The following is an 18,487-nucleotide window of genomic DNA, read 5'->3' as shown; positions in this document are numbered from 1 at the left end:
ACAGAGTTTTATCTTTCCCACAGGGAGATTAGTCGCCATTAAACCAAACTTTGACGTCTCCAAAAATTCTCAATTACGTAACTTGCATAACATAAATAAATCTGTCCTATTCCGTCCGCAGTGGGCCGAAAACTGTCAAACAAGTTTGAACAAGTCGACTCGTTCGCCCAACCGACTTGTAACTTAATACGTATCTAATAAAGCAACTTGTCTAAATTGAGACAAATGTGACCACTTCATTATACAGGAAGTTTAATTTTGCCGGGATGTTTAGACCATTCGTCCACATTAAGGTAAATTAATGGATTTATAGCTTTTTTATATTGCATCGCGTCTGCGGCTGACACAACTATTCATTTGAAGTGGGGTTATGTTCGTGAAATCTATCTTTCTTATCTATGGTTGTGTTACTGCTACTTACTGATATCACATACTTATTGATCGAGTCAGTGGGTGAGTTAATTAATAAAAAAACAACATCGTAAAATATTCAACATTATTTAATTGCACTTAAGTAATTATTATAATAATGAGTAGTTACTCATGTGTAAACCTTAATATCTGTTTATTTTTTTGAGTACAAAATGTTAAATTGATTAAAAATGACTACATCATTCGTGACGAGGTACCTCTATAAAAATAGTCATAATTTTTTTTAGATCCCTGTTTTCAGCATACTAAATCTGCATATAACTATAACTTAAAGCGAATAAATGCATATTATTAGACACCTGAAAGTAATAATTAACAGTTGGAATATTCGAATGAATTCGATTTAAAATCGATTTGATTTACACCAAAAGAGTCTTTGTCCCCTTATCTACTCAATTTAATGTGAGTTATTGGAGAGTGCGGTTCAGTAACCGGAGGTATATATCAAAAAGATTGTCTAATTTAAAACTTTCTTTACGAACTTACAATCTACACTAGCTGGTTGTAGTATTGCGTATGATGCGCGTATCTATAATAATTATACCAGCTACTAGATTACCCGTTGGGCAAATCTCGTAAGTGAGAATTTTAATTACTTACTACCTACTAAGTATAACATGTTAAGAAGGAGCTAATGACCCGCTTAAGTTGGTTAACCCCTGGTTAAGTTACTCTCACAAAGGTCAGTCATTGGATGGGTGACCAAAAATATATTATGTTGAGCTCCTCTGTGCTTCGGAAGGCACATTAAGCCGTTGGCTGTATATGGGGTCATTAAAACTCACCAATGGGCCGCCGTGTGGGTCACGGTCCATACGTCTTATCCATCTATAGGGGAGGCCAGTGCCCCAGCAGTGGGAAACTCAAAATGGCAGATGATAATGATCATATATTGTATAATAAATTTCATCGACATTTGTTTCACGATTAGCTGTTGTGCGCTTCTTTAAACGCAATCCATTTTCACAGATATTATCTTGTTTAACATTACTGGAATGTGACATCTTTATATATTTTCTTAATTTTATTGTTGTTTTATATACAAGGTAAATAATTCCAAAATGTATGAATTCGATTTAGTATCCTATAGCACTTCCGTTACCTCTAGGGTCAAAAGCACCCTCCAGTCTACCATCAACATGTCTTACTAACGCACCCGCTATTCCGAATTTAGCAGAAAATGCCGGCATCAGATCTAAAACATGACCTCTTTCTTTCAAATATTCCAATGTATCTTTAGAAAATCTGTCTTCTAACCTCAACACATCTACTAGATCTTTATCAAGAGTATCACCATAAAGCCACCTTGGAGCAGACACAGCCATTTGCAAATTAAGATCCTGGACAACATATCGGTGGAAAATAGCCGCTTGAGTTTGTGGCTGTCCATCCCCACCTCTCGTTCCATAGACCATTATTCTACCATCTTTTAGTTTCGCTGCAGCTGGATTCAATGTGTGCAACGGTTTCTTACCAGGTTTTATATATCTTACATGGTTTTTATCTAAACTAAAAGTAATTCCTCTATTATGCCATAGAATTCCAGTTTGGGGCAAAACAATGCCACTTCCATAAGGATGATACACGCTTTGAATAAATGATACGTTGAATCCTCTATCATCCATCACTCCCATCCAAACTGTATCACCTGGTCCTTCACAATTTCCAGACTTAGATGTTTTATTCAGGTCAATATTTTTCGCCATTTTAATTATATTTGCTGGCTTTACTAAATTATCAGGATTTAGTTTCATGTCACGGGGATCAGTTATGTTTTCGCGGAGTATAAAGGCTTGTTTAGTTGCTTCTACTGATGTATGAATTAGAACCCCTTCATGTTGTCCCTGAACTTTTAATGCATCTAAAATGCCAAGTATGCTTAAGGAAACTGCACCTTGCGTAGGTGGAGGAGAATTCAATAATTCTCCATGCTCATGAGCCAGCCTTAGTGGTACTTTTCTTACAGCTGAGTGTTTCGCTAAATCTTCTCCAGTAATAGGCATCCCTACACTTTTCATGTCTTCTGCTATGAGTTTAGCAATATTCCCTGTATAGAAACTATTTAGCCCATTCTCTGCTAGATCTTTCAATGTTTTCGCAAGTTGTTTTTGTTTAAATATCTCACCAACTGCTGGCACTGTACCATTTGGCATAAATGTGTTTTTGAAATCTTCTGATACAGTTTCCGACTTCACATATTCTGTCAAATCTGCTTCTTCTAAAGCTGAGATGGCATAACCATTTTCTGCATAATAAATAGCGTCTTTAAGTAGTTGATGTACGGATAGTCTTGAATATCCACATTCAGATACATAATTAAGAGCTTCTTGCCAGCCACTAATGGTTCCTGCTACAGTGCTTGCTGATCTTGGACCTCTTTTTGGAACTTTACTAAAGCCTTTGTAAAATTCTTCAGTTGCTAGACTGCCACTTGCACCACAAGCCTCAATAACGAACGGTTCTTCATGTGGTGGGACTATAAGCCAGAAACCGTCTCCTCCAATGCTATTCATAGCAGGATTAACCACAGCAAGTGTAGCAGCAGCGGCTATGGTTGCTTCCATGGCTGTTCCACCTTGTTTCAATATGGATGAGGCTGTCATACAGGCAAGATGGTGAGGTGTGACCGCCATGCCACGGGTGGCAATTGTACTAAACTCCGTTTGAAATGACATGGTTCTAATATAATCTTCTTTCTGTAACAATAGATAGTTAAATTGAGTTACAAAAATAAAACATAAAATCTACATTTTTAAATGGATTTGCTATACATGTCATACATGCTTTTTAACTTTAAAAAATTCTGGAATCGAGCGGGAATTGAACTCGCGCCCCTGTCTATCAGGGACAGTGCACTTAACCACTCAACTATCGAGACCACGCCAGTTCGGCTGAATTAATTCGTCTCTTTCGTTTTACGTCGTCGTATAGTATTTTCATTAGAGAGTAGTAGGTACACTTAACTAATCAACATACCCCACTTTTACGAGCAATAAATTATGTTTTTTGAAAATACTCAAGAATCTATTTATTTTTAAAAAAAACGTACAGCCTTCAGTCCACGAGTAGAGTATACCGTAGCTTCGGACCATTAACATGTTTGCACGAAATTTAATGAGTACCTAGGTAGATACAATTTTAAGAACACGTATTAATTAATTGAACAACTTAAGTAGATAATTATGTTTTCTCATACACCATATGGGAGGTCGACTCTTAGAGACCAGCCATAATATAAATTTTAACGTGCGATAGCTTCTAAGCCCTTTCATCGTAAATAGCGGTAGGGTTGTACCAAAAATTACCCTCAAGGGAGAGAATTCGCTATAAAGTAATATCGATATTAGATAAAATACATTATAATAAATATTTGGAAGGCATAAAGATGCACTGGGACTTGGAATATGCTTTTGTATCAAAAACGGAGTCTTAAAAAGTTTTATAACTCAACAATCCTCTTACTGATAAGTAGGTACATGGTAGGTACTTTGATGTTATAGTGATGTAGGTAATACTGAAATCTAAATTCAAATTCCAGTATTGTAGAATGAGATCCGAGCTTGACACTTAATATAAAAAAAATTAAGTAGGTACAGAATTTTCATACAGTTTTTACATAGTCATCTTAAAGTATTCATACAAACGTTGTTCTTGTCGATGGAGCTGCCTCCATTTACATCGATTTTACCTCCCTATCCCTAGTTTTTACTTACGGTTGATTTATAAATAGAGAAACCATCAGAAAATAAGGCCGTCCAAAGATATTAGAAAGCACGTTGATCATAACTATGAGGAAGGTTAAAGAAAGAATAATACAGGTGCTTTATATCCAAAGACGCATAAAGCATGGGCAACAATTATGACGATTTATTAAATACTAGCTACTCCCCGGAATTGCTCCCGTGGGAATTACCGGAATAAGTACCATAGGGTACTTATTCCGGTAATTTCCACGGGATGTCATGTGTTAATCCAGGTTACAATGTATCCGTGTAACAAATTTCATAATGATCTGTCCACTCGATTATGCGTAACAAACATACACACATACATACATACATCCTCACGAACTTTAATATGTAGTAGGATAATACATACAGACAGTTATCAATCTTTTGACGTAAAGAATGATATGCGTGCCAATGGACTGAGAACTAAGGATACCGATGACCGTGCGAAGTGTAGGCGAAAATGTAGCAAAGCGGATCCTGGATTGAAGAAGGTAGGTACCGGAAAACGCTCAGATGAGAGAGAAGATACTATCTAATATGCCTCAGCACAAGCGAAAGTTATTGCCAGATTTTCCCCTTTAAAATAACTGTACGTATCAGAAGTTATATCCGATATTTTATAGCCGATTCTTGCCTTAAAGAATTAGGCCAGTCTAAGTCGGTTAGGGCGATAGTCGAGTCGTAAACTATCTCATGGCACTCGTAAAATGTGTTTTAGAGGATCGCCTACCCGAAGTACATATTGCTGGCCGGGGGATATTGAAAATGAAGTTTTTTGTATGCATTGAAGGTTTTATGGCGGGAAGTGACGCGGATAACGCGCGCCGTTTCGAGCTGGTGTTACACTGATAATTAAGTAAAGTATAAGTTTGTTTGTAATAACTTTATTGCATAAGAAAAGACAAAAAACATTAAAAGCACTAGCAACTGCGGACTTATCCTATGGGAGGATCTTTTCCAGTAAAACCTACTAGATATAGGCCGAAGTGAATGTACGTTTATTTGCGTGGTAAAGTACAATACCTGAATGCTTTTAGTCATATTCCTAAGGCCGAGGGTGTGCATAAGTAACCCAAACAACGATTTCTTGGAGTGGATAGAAGAGTGGTTTACCATTGTCTTCTCCGTTTCATACTGTGGCTGATAAAGCATCGGCTAAAGTTCAAGTTTCCTGAGGATATTGTCTCTCATCGAATGGTTACAGCTATTAATTTCACCCTATAAGGAAGCTTTAATTAGACTAGGTAAATAATTTCTCTTCAATTCACGAAAATGGTTTTCATAAAAAAAAACCCGAAATCCTATAATTTCCAGAATTTCGTATGTTCCGTATATTAAAAAAAAACGGAACCCACTGGTTTAGTGTGCCCCTGCCCTATCATGATGTCGGCTGGCTTATAGTTTCATTCACGCTGTTGTTTCCTTTTGGCTTGTGATTTCGTTGACCCTGAGTTAAGGGGTCACCATAACTCTATATGTTTAGGAAATGAATGTTCATAGATCTCTCGTGCAAATTGACAAAATGATACCTACACGAAATGTGTGCTGCTTCTTGAACCAATCAACTTTGCTTGGTTTGTGTTTTGTTATATCATTTATATGTTGAAATAAGTGTTATGTAATTCGTTACATAATATAGGTAATTGATGAACTATAATGTCGTTTAAAAACGTATTATATACTTATATATAAAAAGTATTATATATATAGGTACATAATATTCCAATTATAGTGCGCCATTTGTAGGCATTTTTTTACTTGGAATAATACAATTTAATAGATTTATATTTAGGTGCTACTTTCCTATCCACGAGGGAGTATCTAAGTTTTAGTTATCTAAGTTTCCTAAGTATCCAGGGCATGGTAAGTTTAAAATAACAATAGTTCCTGAGTATAACAGCTCAACGTCCAACATTTCCGAGCAGTCGATCTTGAAATAACTTAGAAAGAAATCTGAAACATCGCGGGCGAACAAAGGCGATCCCTACACGTTTTTGCTCTCCGATACGACGTAATAAGAGTTATACCAGGGCCGGATTACACAAGGGAGGGCGCGGAAAGTCCTCGGCGCCCCAAACATCTTTAATTAACTTATTGAAGTGAAAACTTCTACAGCGGCGTTGTGCACTTTTTGTGATCAGTAAAAACTGTTAAACTCGCGTCGGGACACGCATGACTTGATCGAGAATTCAGACGTCAATAATGCACAACGTTAATATTCAAATTGTCACTTCTGTCGGCACACCCGGAGCGCAATCCATTTTTTTTTATAGCAGTGGTTTCAAAGTTTGACAGCACACTTCTCTAATTTTGAAGTAGGTAAGATTGTGGTTAGTGCAGTCAAATAGTTTGTGCGCGTAATCGCACAATATTTACTAACATCATATTAATTCAAATTGTTACTAACATATTTGGGATCTTTGGTCATCTGAATAAAAAGTATTTTATTTTTCTTATTTATTTAACTCGACTGACAACCCAGTACGGCTGGCAGTTGGTCACAACCATCTTTTATCCGGAAAAAATGATAGTAAATCTACAATGATAATTAGCTTAAAAGTACTAACACGAAAATTTTGTCAAAAGAATTAGGTAGGTATACGTACCTACCTAACCACAGATGTTCTAAAATCTGTGGTACTAACTTAACTACGTAGGTACTCGTAACTATTGAATGTAAAAAATATTTACCTACGAAGTTGTTTATCTATATTATATGGTATATTCTGACGGCTTCACCCTCTACAATCAACAGAGTCAAGTACCTAACACCACTATTACAATCAAACATTTTATTGCAACTTGGGATTGTGTGAATTTCGATGTAATATTAAAATTAAGTAAATATAACACTAACAAATACATACATTACATGAAATTAATTTAGGCATAAGTTCCCCCGAAATCACTTTACCCAGGACCCCGCTATGGTAAGTCCAGCCCTGTTTATAACCGTGGTACCGGCTACCCGGGTCGCTGGGATAAATCGAATTTCGTGCCGGGAGTTCTTTGCTCAGTTCCTGACAAAGTCCGGTCAACTTTGTGTGCATTACTGCTTAACTTTCTACTCCGGTAGAAGCAAGATTATAATTTTGTTGTGTAGTTTTTTTTTCTTTGACTTTATTATTATCTACTAGCTGATGTCTGCGACTTCGTTCGCGTGGCCGAACAATTTTTGTTAAGGAGTCAAATCTATTAGAGAAATTTAATTATTCAGACAAATGTAACGATACCTATACATACATACATAAGATGTTAATCAGACTGAAAAAGTATACTTTCTATAGTTTAGCTCTACACGACACACGGACACACGGACACACGGACACACGGACACACGGACACACGGACACACGGACACACGGACACACGGACACACGGACACACGGACACACGGACACACGGACACACGGACACACGGACACACGGACACACGGACACACGGACACACGGACACACGGACACACGGACACACGGACACACGGACACACGGACACACGGACACACGGACACACGGACACACGGACACACGGACACACGGACACACGGACACACGGACACACGGACACACGGACACACGGACACACGGACACACGGACACACGGACACACGGACACACGGACACACGGACACACGGACACACGGACACACGGACACACGGACACACGGACACACGGACACACGGACACACGGACACACGGACACACAGACACACGGACACGCGGACACACGGACACACGGACACACGGAATGTACAGGATTTTTTTTTCTACTGTTTTATTAGTAATTATTAAAAACCCCTAACAATTTACTAAAAACTCAGGGTGCAAGTCCTAAGAATAAAATAATACCATATTCATCAGTTTGCATTCATTCCAGCGAGTTTATCTTTGCATTAAATTTTTGATTTTATGTATCGGGCAACACTGGCCACTATAAAGCGGGCTATTCAAAACTCTTTTGTGGCAGGCCGCTGCCACCGCTATCGTCCGGTATTATGAATGTTTAAAAGGGAACTTTAGCTGCCAACCAAGTAAATATTATTATTATGGAAATAGGGATATAGAGTGAATGTCCGGGCTCATATTGCACTCCGCTCTGAATTTATTTTACGACCATTCTATAAAATATTATTATCACTCAATATGTTAGGTGTACACATTGTGCTTGTGAGTTAACATATTTATCACTATCGTTTAGGCTGCAATTAGGCTTGACTTGTAAAATTACGAGGCAAAATTGTTGCATTGAATAATTCTAACTTGTAGCGACTGTGCATTATAATTTCACCCTAAACGTATGTAGTAAAACATTTTTTTAAATGTCTTACCTACCTACAATATTTTATTCGAAAAAGAACAAACCAATAAAAATACTTAATTGTAAAATTTATGAAACACTTACCAATATTATAAAACGTAAGTGAGTTAACCATGAATAAAGTAAGTAACTATATAATAATGTGTGTGTATTTAATCCAAAACAGAATTATTAATAGCGTGTCGAACTATTTAATAGACGTACCTACCGGTACTTGGATACAGGGACGTTCTACCTATTTCAAATAAAAATTGCTTACAAGTGACATCTGTGTAAAATGGCTTGCAACAAAAAGAATAAATCCAGAAGATTTTATAATAAATTTATAGTTCAGTACATGAAAGGTAAATTCTTTACTATTATTTTGTAAATATATTGTTTTGGATAGTTAGGTACCATATTGAATAATTGAATATTGTAATGAGTAAAATATTAGATAACGTGAACAGTAACGTTTGTGTAAGACGCCATCTTTTGAATAAGTAGGTAACTTACTAATAATATAGTAGCCATCACTAAACAATACTTTGGACACCTAATAGGAGTGTAAACATGTGCAATAATTCAATATTGAATGTAGAATTATGATGACAAAACAAGACAAACTCTATTATTATTTGAACTGAAGAAGGTATGTACCTACTTATATACCTCTAGATTTTTAAATTTTTCTGAATAAAACATAAAATGAATAAATGAAAACAATTGGGGTACATTCATTTTAGCAAAATATGTATACTTGGATTAACACATTAATAATTATTTGGTTTCTCGAATCTATACGTATAACATGTTTCGATACGTTCGTTACGCAATCGTTACAAACATCACTATTATGTCAAAATTTGCGAAATAACTCGACAGATTTCAAAAGTCTGCGACGTTGTAAAAAAAAGCTACAGACAAAAGCCTTCTTAATTAATCCGGATTATTCACTGCCGGGCGGAGATGATCATGAGCTCTTTGCGTGGTCAACTAAAATAGATTTTGTAATATTTATACGTATTGTGACGTGTTATCAAGGCAAACGAACTTTACACATCCATCGCTGAGTTAAACAATATATTTTTTGTTTAAAAAGACGTTGTTAATTACCGAAAATCATTGTAATGTTTAAATCCTTGTTGAGCTCTTTATTAACGCAGGCCAGTTGTCAAGAGGTGGGTAAGTTTTCATCATTTAATGACCAAAAAGGTTTTAATTTTCAATAAATAAAGATCTTTACTTATATTTAAGAGTTGCTGGCATGCAGATATTTTTTTAATATGCCCTTGGGCCGCCCCGTCCTTGACCTGCAAAATACGTCACTTTGCGGCTTTGTAATAAATATTTGTATAACGACAACACCTGTCACATAGATCAACATCTTACAAATTAATCAAATAAAATGACATGATGCTAATAAATAGAAAACACTATTAGATAACCCAACTAACATAACCTAAAATTGACCATACAGAATTTTTATTTTACTAAAATCCCCTTTTAAGACATAAGATCTAGTGGCGATTTTTTAAATTAAATTCTAACTACTTACCTTGTATTGTGTTTATTTATTTCATAATTTAAAGATCAGGCATGTCAGCCTGTTATGAATGATTGAAGCAGTGTAAAGCATTAGTATCGTGCCAGTATACTTGAGTACACAAGATAAATTCTTATCTGTTACGTCAGCTTTCCTAATAACCATCAATTCAGTACGATTTGTGGCTCCACAACAAAATGTCTACTCGACGGGTAATTTATTACTTTTTAATCTTTAGCTCTGTGCCAGTATCAAACACTTAATTAGTTCTTTATTTGAATCAATGCATTACTTATTTTAAACTGTGTGTGCCTGTGAATGTATTCTATTATGATTGGAAGTGGGTTCAAAATTGGAGTTCAATATTTAAATTGGTTTTTAATTTTTTTCTTAATAAAGTTGTGTTGTGGTTATCATTATAAAGTGCAGTGTTCTCATTAAATAATGTTAAAGTACATAAATGAGGCTAAATGTGATTTGTGGCCCATTATTCAGTGTTAATTAAACTTAAATCACAAAAAGTATGGCAACTGCGACCTACAATTTATTTATACATATTGAATAGAGAAATGAATGATGCAATTCAAATTTCCGATATTTTATATGGCAGTCTGATGGGATGGAAGTCCTGCAGACCTACCATCAACTTTTACAGAACGATTCCAATGCAACTCAGTTCAATTTAGGAACCTAAAATGAATCACATTCATACAAAAAAATTAGTTGATGGTAAGCCCCCTGTAGGTATATATAAACCAGAATTACCCTTTTTATATTGACAGAGTACACTTCTGCGTCATCCCTTGAGTTAAACTTAATTCTCTCTTAAAATTATAAGTTAACTGTATGAAGGTAGATGATTGTCTTAACCAAGACTAATCAATTTCGTCCTTGGATATTCTCCGTACCAACAAACTGGTGTAGAAAAAATGTATATTAAATGTTAGATAATACATTTGACAATTCTGACTTATTTCATAGATGTAGCAATAATAATTAACATTATGACCTTGTTAGTTTTTATTTGCAACATGTTTCAGACATGTAATCTTTATTAATCTTGTGTCAAGTGCGTTTGAAGGATTTGGTCTGTCAAAATTACAGAAGTGTTGGAAATAAGTACTATTTATATAATAAATACTATTTATATTACACTTGCCTATGTTAATTTGTTGACACGAAGACTATATCCATTGCTTACAACTAATAACTAAACTGTATTCCGATATAGGCTATTATAATGCTTAAAGAAAGTATAATGGAATATATAGTTGTAATATTGTTAGTAACTTCAGTCAGCTGTGTTAATATAATATGTCCAGATGATTATTATCCTGATGGATGATAAAATTTGAAAACACTTATATATGATAATAGTATATAATAACATAGATTATATATATGTATGCATCAAAGATTGAAATGATAAAAAACATTCTGCAAAACCTTTGTAACATCACTTTCTGATAACGAAACATGCTGAAAACCAAGAGGAGAAAAAAGTAGATAGCTGCCCCTGGCCTCCGACGATTTATAGCTGAGAATACAACCAGGAAATTCCACAGATGAGAGACAGATTCATCATAACCTTTGCTCGAAAGGAATATTACAAAAATATATAATATAAAAAGTAATTTGAGCAGACTACACTTACGTAAGCTATTTGTTGTTTATTGTTTTTATTACACAATCAAGTGTTTGATAGTCTTATCACACTGATGTAAGATTTTTATATGTACCTCAACTATAATATTTTCCCTGTTTGTAATATTATAATTCGTATATTTTTACGCTTTTAACCCAATATTGACTTAGTTAATTATTTGGGGTCATAACATCTGCTTTTCTTAATAACTTGTGAACATTTTAAAATTATTTTACAAAATTAAAGTGAGGAAACTGAGGACATGATCATATTAGAATTATTTTAATTTCTTGTGAAAACTCCTAAACACTTTTATTGTTTGTGAGGTGGTATTTTATTTAATAACCCTAGAACCTAAAAAATAACGAAGTTTTTATTGAATGCTAAAAAATATGATTTTATTTAGATTAGAATAGTATAACTTTATAAAACATTATATGAATCAACTTATGTTTTTTATCCAAAAATTTCACATTCCTTATAACTATTTTATATGTGTATTTTGATTTAATTTCTCCCCATGTGTATCTAAGTAGGTATATGTGACACGTGACGATTCACGGGTAAAGGTAAATTATATGAGGGAGGCGGCTCTTTATACGGCATCTATAACAAAAAAAAGCAAGTAAAACGTCTTAACTTCCATAAGGTATCATTTCTCGTGGTACTTATATAGTTATTATATGTTTCTTTTGGACCTACTTCAGACACATACAAATTAACTTATTCTTGATTAATTGTACATATATACTAATATTATAAAGAGAAAAGATTTGTATTTTTGTTTGTAATGAATAAACTCAAAAAAATATTGGGCCGATTTCGATGAAATGATGATGACGGGCTGCTGGATTTTATACAAGTGTAAATAAAATAATTATCTATGATTCCAGGGGGCTGGTTATTTAAAAAGGGCTGACACAGACAAGCTCCATGAAATATTTCTGAGTTACGCCACAGTCGAGAAAAATGGAGAAAGGCACATCACTAGCGAGGACTTTGTGCGCAAATTCCTTGGACTGTTCCCTGAAGGTAATTAGAGGTTATTTTATTCTGGATTTTATAACTATAGCTCTCTCTCTCTCTTTTGCTTTGATAATTGTTATATATGTACTAAAATTGAATTTTTAATACGAGTAATTTTGGCTTCTGCTATCTCTGTCTCGCCTCGATCGGTGCATGAAATTTACTATGAAATTATATTAGTACGTAGTTTTAGTCTATGTCCTTTCTAGAGGACGCAAGGCAAAGGAAAATTTGACACCAACATGTGCAGGGATCATTAATCTAGCAACCACTGAATGTGAAAGTCTGTGACAGTATTCTGGGCTAAGTTTTATAGATAATATCTGTATGAGACATGTCTCAGTCGTTCACTGGCTTATTATATTATCCACGAGTACGATACTGTATCAGGAAATGTGCGTGGAGACACGATAACGCCACAATAACGATCCTTATTACCACGTTTATGTATACATTTATTCATTAATACTGGCGATGCTATATATATATATATATATATATATATATATATATATATATATTAATTTCCTAAACTCGGGACTTGATAAGAAATTGTATTTTAATTCGTGAGATTTTATTTTTATGCCAAGCCGTTAAAAATGCAAAGGTTGAGACTGGCCGGAAAGAAAGAAATACTTTTTTCGGCAAAGTACACATGTATACAGTACCTATGGCATAAAATAATAAGATTGTGCCAAAATTGATCCCAGCTCAGCTAAGATCCGAATGTTTTGAATACCAATTTTTTTTAAAATAAGCACCGTAATTATCTTTATGTCTTCTTTTCATTCCGAAAAGGTAAATTGAAAGATAAAGATAAATTTATTTGCATAAACATGTGTAAGTATCAATGTATAGATGTATGTGTGTATAGAAATATATAGAAACATATTTGTACTCGATTATTACCGAAGATTTCAAATGTTCACTGTTCTGTTTACAATTTAAATAAGATAGACAATTCCATAAGCTTCCAGTTGGTGGTAAAAAGTATTTATTTATTTTTATTTTCTCTAAGTATTTTTCGTATAACTTTTTTTCTGCATTTTTCTCACGAAATACTTCGTTTTTAGTAATTGTCACAGATTTTTTTTACTTTTCTCTGTATTTTTGTCATAATACTACACAGATAATAAAATTAAATTCGCTACCGTAGCTTCAGTTTATGAAGCGACTTACATCTGATAGCGATAAGATAGCAAGCTGGTCTAAATCGGTGTGGGTGCATCAGTCATGCAACTAGAACCAGACGATATTTTATTCAAAAGCCAAAATAATAAAAAAAAATCTGCTTTTTTCAAAAGCCTGTATCTGATAGCTGTGCTGATGAGTGCCTTTTTAGAGTTCCGTACCACAAAAGGAAAAAGAAAACGAAACCTTTACAAAATCACTCGTGCGTCTTCCGATCTTGACAGCTAATTTGCTCTATTAACTATTGAAGCTATTGAAGCAATTGGTTTGAAATTAAGTTCACTTAAATGTGTAAATCTGTGACCAAAAGACGGACAAATAACTTAAAAAAATTTAAAGAACAAGTCATTTTTTAATTTTGTGGCTACTTTTAGCAAAATCGCAGAATTGTTATACATATAGCGTGACGTATAAATTGAAAAGGCTTGTTTTGAGGATCCCCGATTTTAAGTCTTCTTTGTTGTCTTCAGTTCCGGTTTGAAGGGTGAGACAGGCGGTGTGATTACAGGGTTCTGTGGCAAAAGATCCTATAGGCCACAAAGTCGGTAACGCGCGTGTTACATTCCTATGGCAGGCGACCATAAGCTGTTGTGACCACTTCGCATTAGAATATAATATTTTTTATTGTGAAACATACACACGAATATAAACACGAACCTAGTATCTAAGTTTTTCTTTGTGTGTGTGTGACACACAAAGAAAAACTTAGATACTAGGTGTGTGCGCGCATCGTTTCATAACAGGTAACGGCTCAATGTTACGCTAAGCAAAAATGCCCAGCACTGATTTTCAGTCGTTACCTATGGGGTGGGCCGTATGCCTGTTTGTCTGCTTGTAAAAGAAGTACTAAACAGCATCCACAAGCAAATTAAAAAAAAGTAACTTGACTTCTTAATCGAAATAGTGATGACAAAATGGATTGCCATTCTTATACGTCGCTATTTAATCCTAGGTGTTAACTCACGTCGAAGTTAATTTATGGTAACGATATTATGAGATCGATAACTAATAATAGCCTTTTGTTTAACACGAGAATATGAATATGACATTTGTTGTCCTTTGTTCTCGATGTGTTTGTAAATTCATTTGTTTCAAAGAGCGGTGAATGATTTTTATTTCCCAACTAGTGATGTGCCTTACACAAGTGTTCTTGGCTATGGCACATCACTTATAGATTCCCCAAAGAATCTAGAAAATGTGTGTATTTTGCTAATGCGAAAAAGGGTCGTGACTACTCCACCACGCTGAGACGATTTTGGTTGAATGAAGCGAACGAACGATTTTAAGTGAGTCGATGTAAGCCCTAATCTTCCAAATTTTAAGGTTTGCCATGTGAATGATTAAAATATTAGTAGAATAAGATTTCTGAATTTATTCGTGCCCGTAAGATCTTTTTAATGCTTAACATTTTTCACATTGACACCTTGCTTCGTGGCGTTTCAGTCACAAATGGAGTACGCGAAGATGAGAGAGAGAGAGAGAGAGAGATTAATAAAGATTGTATGGACAAATCACACAGATAGAGTTGGCCCCAAAGTAAGTTCAACACTGAAAAATTCATTCTGAAAAAGTTCATTTTCCATCTTGACCTGACCGGGTATCGAACCCAGGACCCCCAAATGTAGCAGTCCGGCATGATGACCATTAGGCCACGGAGGTCGTCATGATGATGATAGATTATAGGTATATATAATTTTTTTATGATATCTATAATTTATATCCTGCTAAATTTAATTCCCACTTCCAGATGACTACAACAAGCAGTCAGTTGAGCTTATCGCCGGCATCGTGGACATGGACAAAGATGGCTTCATATCATTCTCCGAGTTCCAAGCGTTTGAGGGTCTGCTGTGTGTGCCTGACGCGTTGTACAAGACTGCGTTCCAGCTCTTCGATACTAACGGAAATGGTCTCGTCGCATTCGGTGAGTTTCTTTTTAAACCCCGACGCAAAAACTGTCGTGTCTGTCTGTGCACCGTAGCTTATCAACGGGTGAACCGATTTGGATGCGGTTTTTTTTTTTTTAATTTGATAGCTGATTTTTATGCGGTGTTTTTTTAGATATGTTTGATCATAATCTGTTCTAGCCGTTCAAAAGTTGTAGCGAAATTAATATAGAAAGTCAAGGGTTTTTTTTTTAATTTGTTTAACAAATAAACTTTATCATCATGCAATGGAAAATTCTTTGTTTTTATTTTTAAAGTATAGTAAACCAGCATGCAGGTTGTCAGATGGTAAGCAAACACCCATGGACACCGGCAACCCGATACGGGTCACCGGTGCGTTGCCGACTTTTTAAGAATATACTCTTTTCTTGAAAGCCCCAATGTCGAAACTATTACGGTACCTACACTTCTAAGGGAAGTTTATTCCATAGTTTTTCTCTGAAGGTATTTTTATTTAATACTAGATATTGCCCGGGGATTCACTCCCGTGGGAATTTTGATATAAAATATAGCCTATCAATCAATCATCAAAGCAATCTTGGATTTTCACCATTTATATATATAGATTAAAAAATTTTTATTTATTAGAAAGGTACCTTACCTTTCTAATGGTGAAAAATTTTTTGAAATCGGTTCGGTAGTTTCGGAGATTACCCGCCTCAAACATACAAACTCACAAAGTCACAAATGCTTACGTCTTCATAATAATAGTATAGATGGAGCGTTTGGACAAGTCCAAAAATGTGTGATTTTATTTTTGTCATATCTTTGATAGCAATGTCATTATCACAGTAATTTTTTAACCGGTGTTTCTATTCATTTAAGGGCCTTAAAATAGTCATCAAAACAAAAATTTGTCAACTACTGAATCCATTGAAACAAGGATAGTGGCAACCATTATCTTTTTAGTAAACTGTGGCAACTGTGTCAAATAGAAAACTGTAATATTCTAATAATAAAATCAGGTATTTTCTTTCGTTTTCGCTGTGAATTGAAGAAAAAAAATGCAAGGTGTGCGCTATCACACATACAAAAGATAATAATCTGTACTTAACTTGAAAATCAAAATCATTAAATTGATAATGTTGTATTTGTAGACGAGTTCGCTGAAGTCATGCGCAAGACGGTCCTCCACAAGAAGTTGCCGTTCAACATGGAGAGCACGTTCGTCAGACTGTACTTCGGCAAGGATAAAAAGCGGCTAGTCACATATCAGGTAAAAATTGTGTGGGATCGGAGGGGTTCAATAAAATGATTAACTTCTCGATAATTTCATTTCTTTTTATTTTTTTCTCCACAACACGTCTTTACAATTTCGTTTTAAATCGCCATCTTTTCTAAAAACTCTCTGTCCCTCTCACACCCATGCATTCGTCCCTTTCCCATACCAACCTTCTTCCATCTCTTTCATACACACTATCTCGCATATACGCCATCTCATTCTTACAGTGTTGCAATCCCACATTTATTTTGAATGAATGAATGAATTTATTTATTTCATACAATTTACAGTCCACATTATTTATAAGTTCGTTTTTCTTTTGACGAAGTTTGTGTTGCCCATGGGCTTTTGTAATGACGAAGCGTGTTGCATATTTAATAATTACTTACTTAAATTATTTATGCTGATACACTTCTGTAAACTTTCATTTTACTGCATTTAATAATAAATTAATATAATTAAGTAATATTTTTTTAAAGAACGGACATTTGCGCTTTCACATTTGAGATTCGGGACTGTGACGCTCCGAAGCCGCCAAAGGAGCCGCGTAAAAATCTCTACATATTGACGTGTCGGCTGGCCTTATGTCTATACTCTTTGGAAATGCTATTGTTACATACAGCTATTAAGGGGGTTCTTAAATTATTCGTTCTTTTTTTAGTTATAATGTTTGTGGATACTAATTTGTTCTAAATCAATGTATTTTTGGATAGTAATTAATATAATAATAAACTCAATAAATTGTTAAAGACTTACATTTTGTTCTTCTATCAGGAATTCAGCCAATTCCTCCACGACTTCCACGAGGAGTACGGAGTGGAGGCTTTCAAGAACAAAGACAAAGATGGCACCGGCTTTATCAGCGCCGGAGACTTCCGCGACATCATGCTGTCGATCAAGAACCATCTGTTGACCAAGGAGCTCAAGAACAAAGTCATAAGTGTGAGTTAATGAGGCACTTTTGCCCACTAGTTGGCGCCACTGGACGTGTGTTACTCTCTCTCTCTCTCTCTCTCTCTCTCTCTCTCTCTCTCTCTCTCTCTCTCTCTCTCTCTCTCATCTGCCCTTGTTTACAGCTGCCATGGTATACATCACATTGATTTATTTATACTATTATTAAAAAGAGGTAAGCGTTTGTGAGTTTGTATGTTTGAGGCGGGTTGTCTCCGATACTACCGAACCGATTTCAAAATTTCTTTCACCATTGGAAAGGTACATTATCCAAGATTGCTATAGGCTATATTTATCTTAAAATCTCACGGGAGCTAAGCCCCAGGCAACATCTAGTTTAAATGTTACAAGAATATTATAATAATAAATAAATAAATAATAAATATATTAGGACAAATCACACAGATTGAGCTAGCCCCAAAGTAAGTTCGAGACTTGTAATATAAATAACTTGTAATAACATAAGATACATTTTACTGTATCTCATAATAATATGTC

At 35.0% G+C, this 18,487-nt stretch overlaps 2 protein-coding genes across 6 annotated transcripts in view; one reads left to right on the top strand and one right to left on the bottom strand.

Annotated features, from left to right (window-relative positions):
• Window positions 1-482: 482 nt before the first annotated feature.
• On the bottom strand, window positions 483-10,109 carry LOC128671127 (oxamate amidohydrolase proenzyme-like). Of its 2 annotated transcripts, none has more exons than XM_053747329.1 (2): window positions 10,021-10,109; window positions 483-3,128 (listed from the first exon to the last, which is right to left on the bottom strand). In XM_053747329.1, exon 2 carries the CDS (start codon window positions 3,105-3,107, stop codon window positions 1,509-1,511), a length of 1,599 nt encoding a protein of 532 aa, XP_053603304.1. In that variant the 5' UTR covers window positions 3,108-3,128; window positions 10,021-10,109; the 3' UTR covers window positions 483-1,508. The 2 variants fall into 2 exon arrangements, with proteins under 2 accessions (XP_053603304.1, XP_053603305.1); XM_053747330.1 differs by lacking the exon at window positions 10,021-10,109 and adding an exon at window positions 8,568-8,706.
• The window catches only part of aralar1, a 25,473-nt gene continuing 15,999 nt past the window's right edge, over window positions 9,014-18,487 (top strand). Inside the window, exons 1-5 of one of the 4 annotated variants that reach the window (XM_053747328.2) lie at window positions 9,014-9,114; window positions 12,547-12,685; window positions 15,618-15,794; window positions 16,914-17,032; window positions 17,813-17,980. In XM_053747328.2, coding sequence (XP_053603303.1) covers window positions 15,665-15,794; window positions 16,914-17,032; window positions 17,813-17,980 — 417 coding nt within the window. In that variant the 5' untranslated portion in view covers window positions 9,014-9,114; window positions 12,547-12,685; window positions 15,618-15,664. Of the gene's footprint in view, window positions 9,115-9,405; window positions 9,648-10,102; window positions 10,221-12,546; window positions 12,686-15,617; window positions 15,795-16,913; window positions 17,033-17,812; window positions 17,981-18,487 lie in introns of those variants that run through there. The other 3 variants (XM_053747324.1, XM_053747327.2, XM_053747325.1) reach the window with 3 other exon arrangements.

The sequence above is a fragment of the Plodia interpunctella genome, chromosome 7, assembly GCF_027563975.2.
Source record: "Plodia interpunctella isolate USDA-ARS_2022_Savannah chromosome 7, ilPloInte3.2, whole genome shotgun sequence".
Classification (NCBI taxonomy): domain Eukaryota; kingdom Metazoa; phylum Arthropoda; class Insecta; order Lepidoptera; family Pyralidae; genus Plodia; species Plodia interpunctella.
The sequence above is the reverse complement of the archived record's forward strand: the minus strand, read 5'-3'. Positions and strand labels throughout refer to the sequence as shown.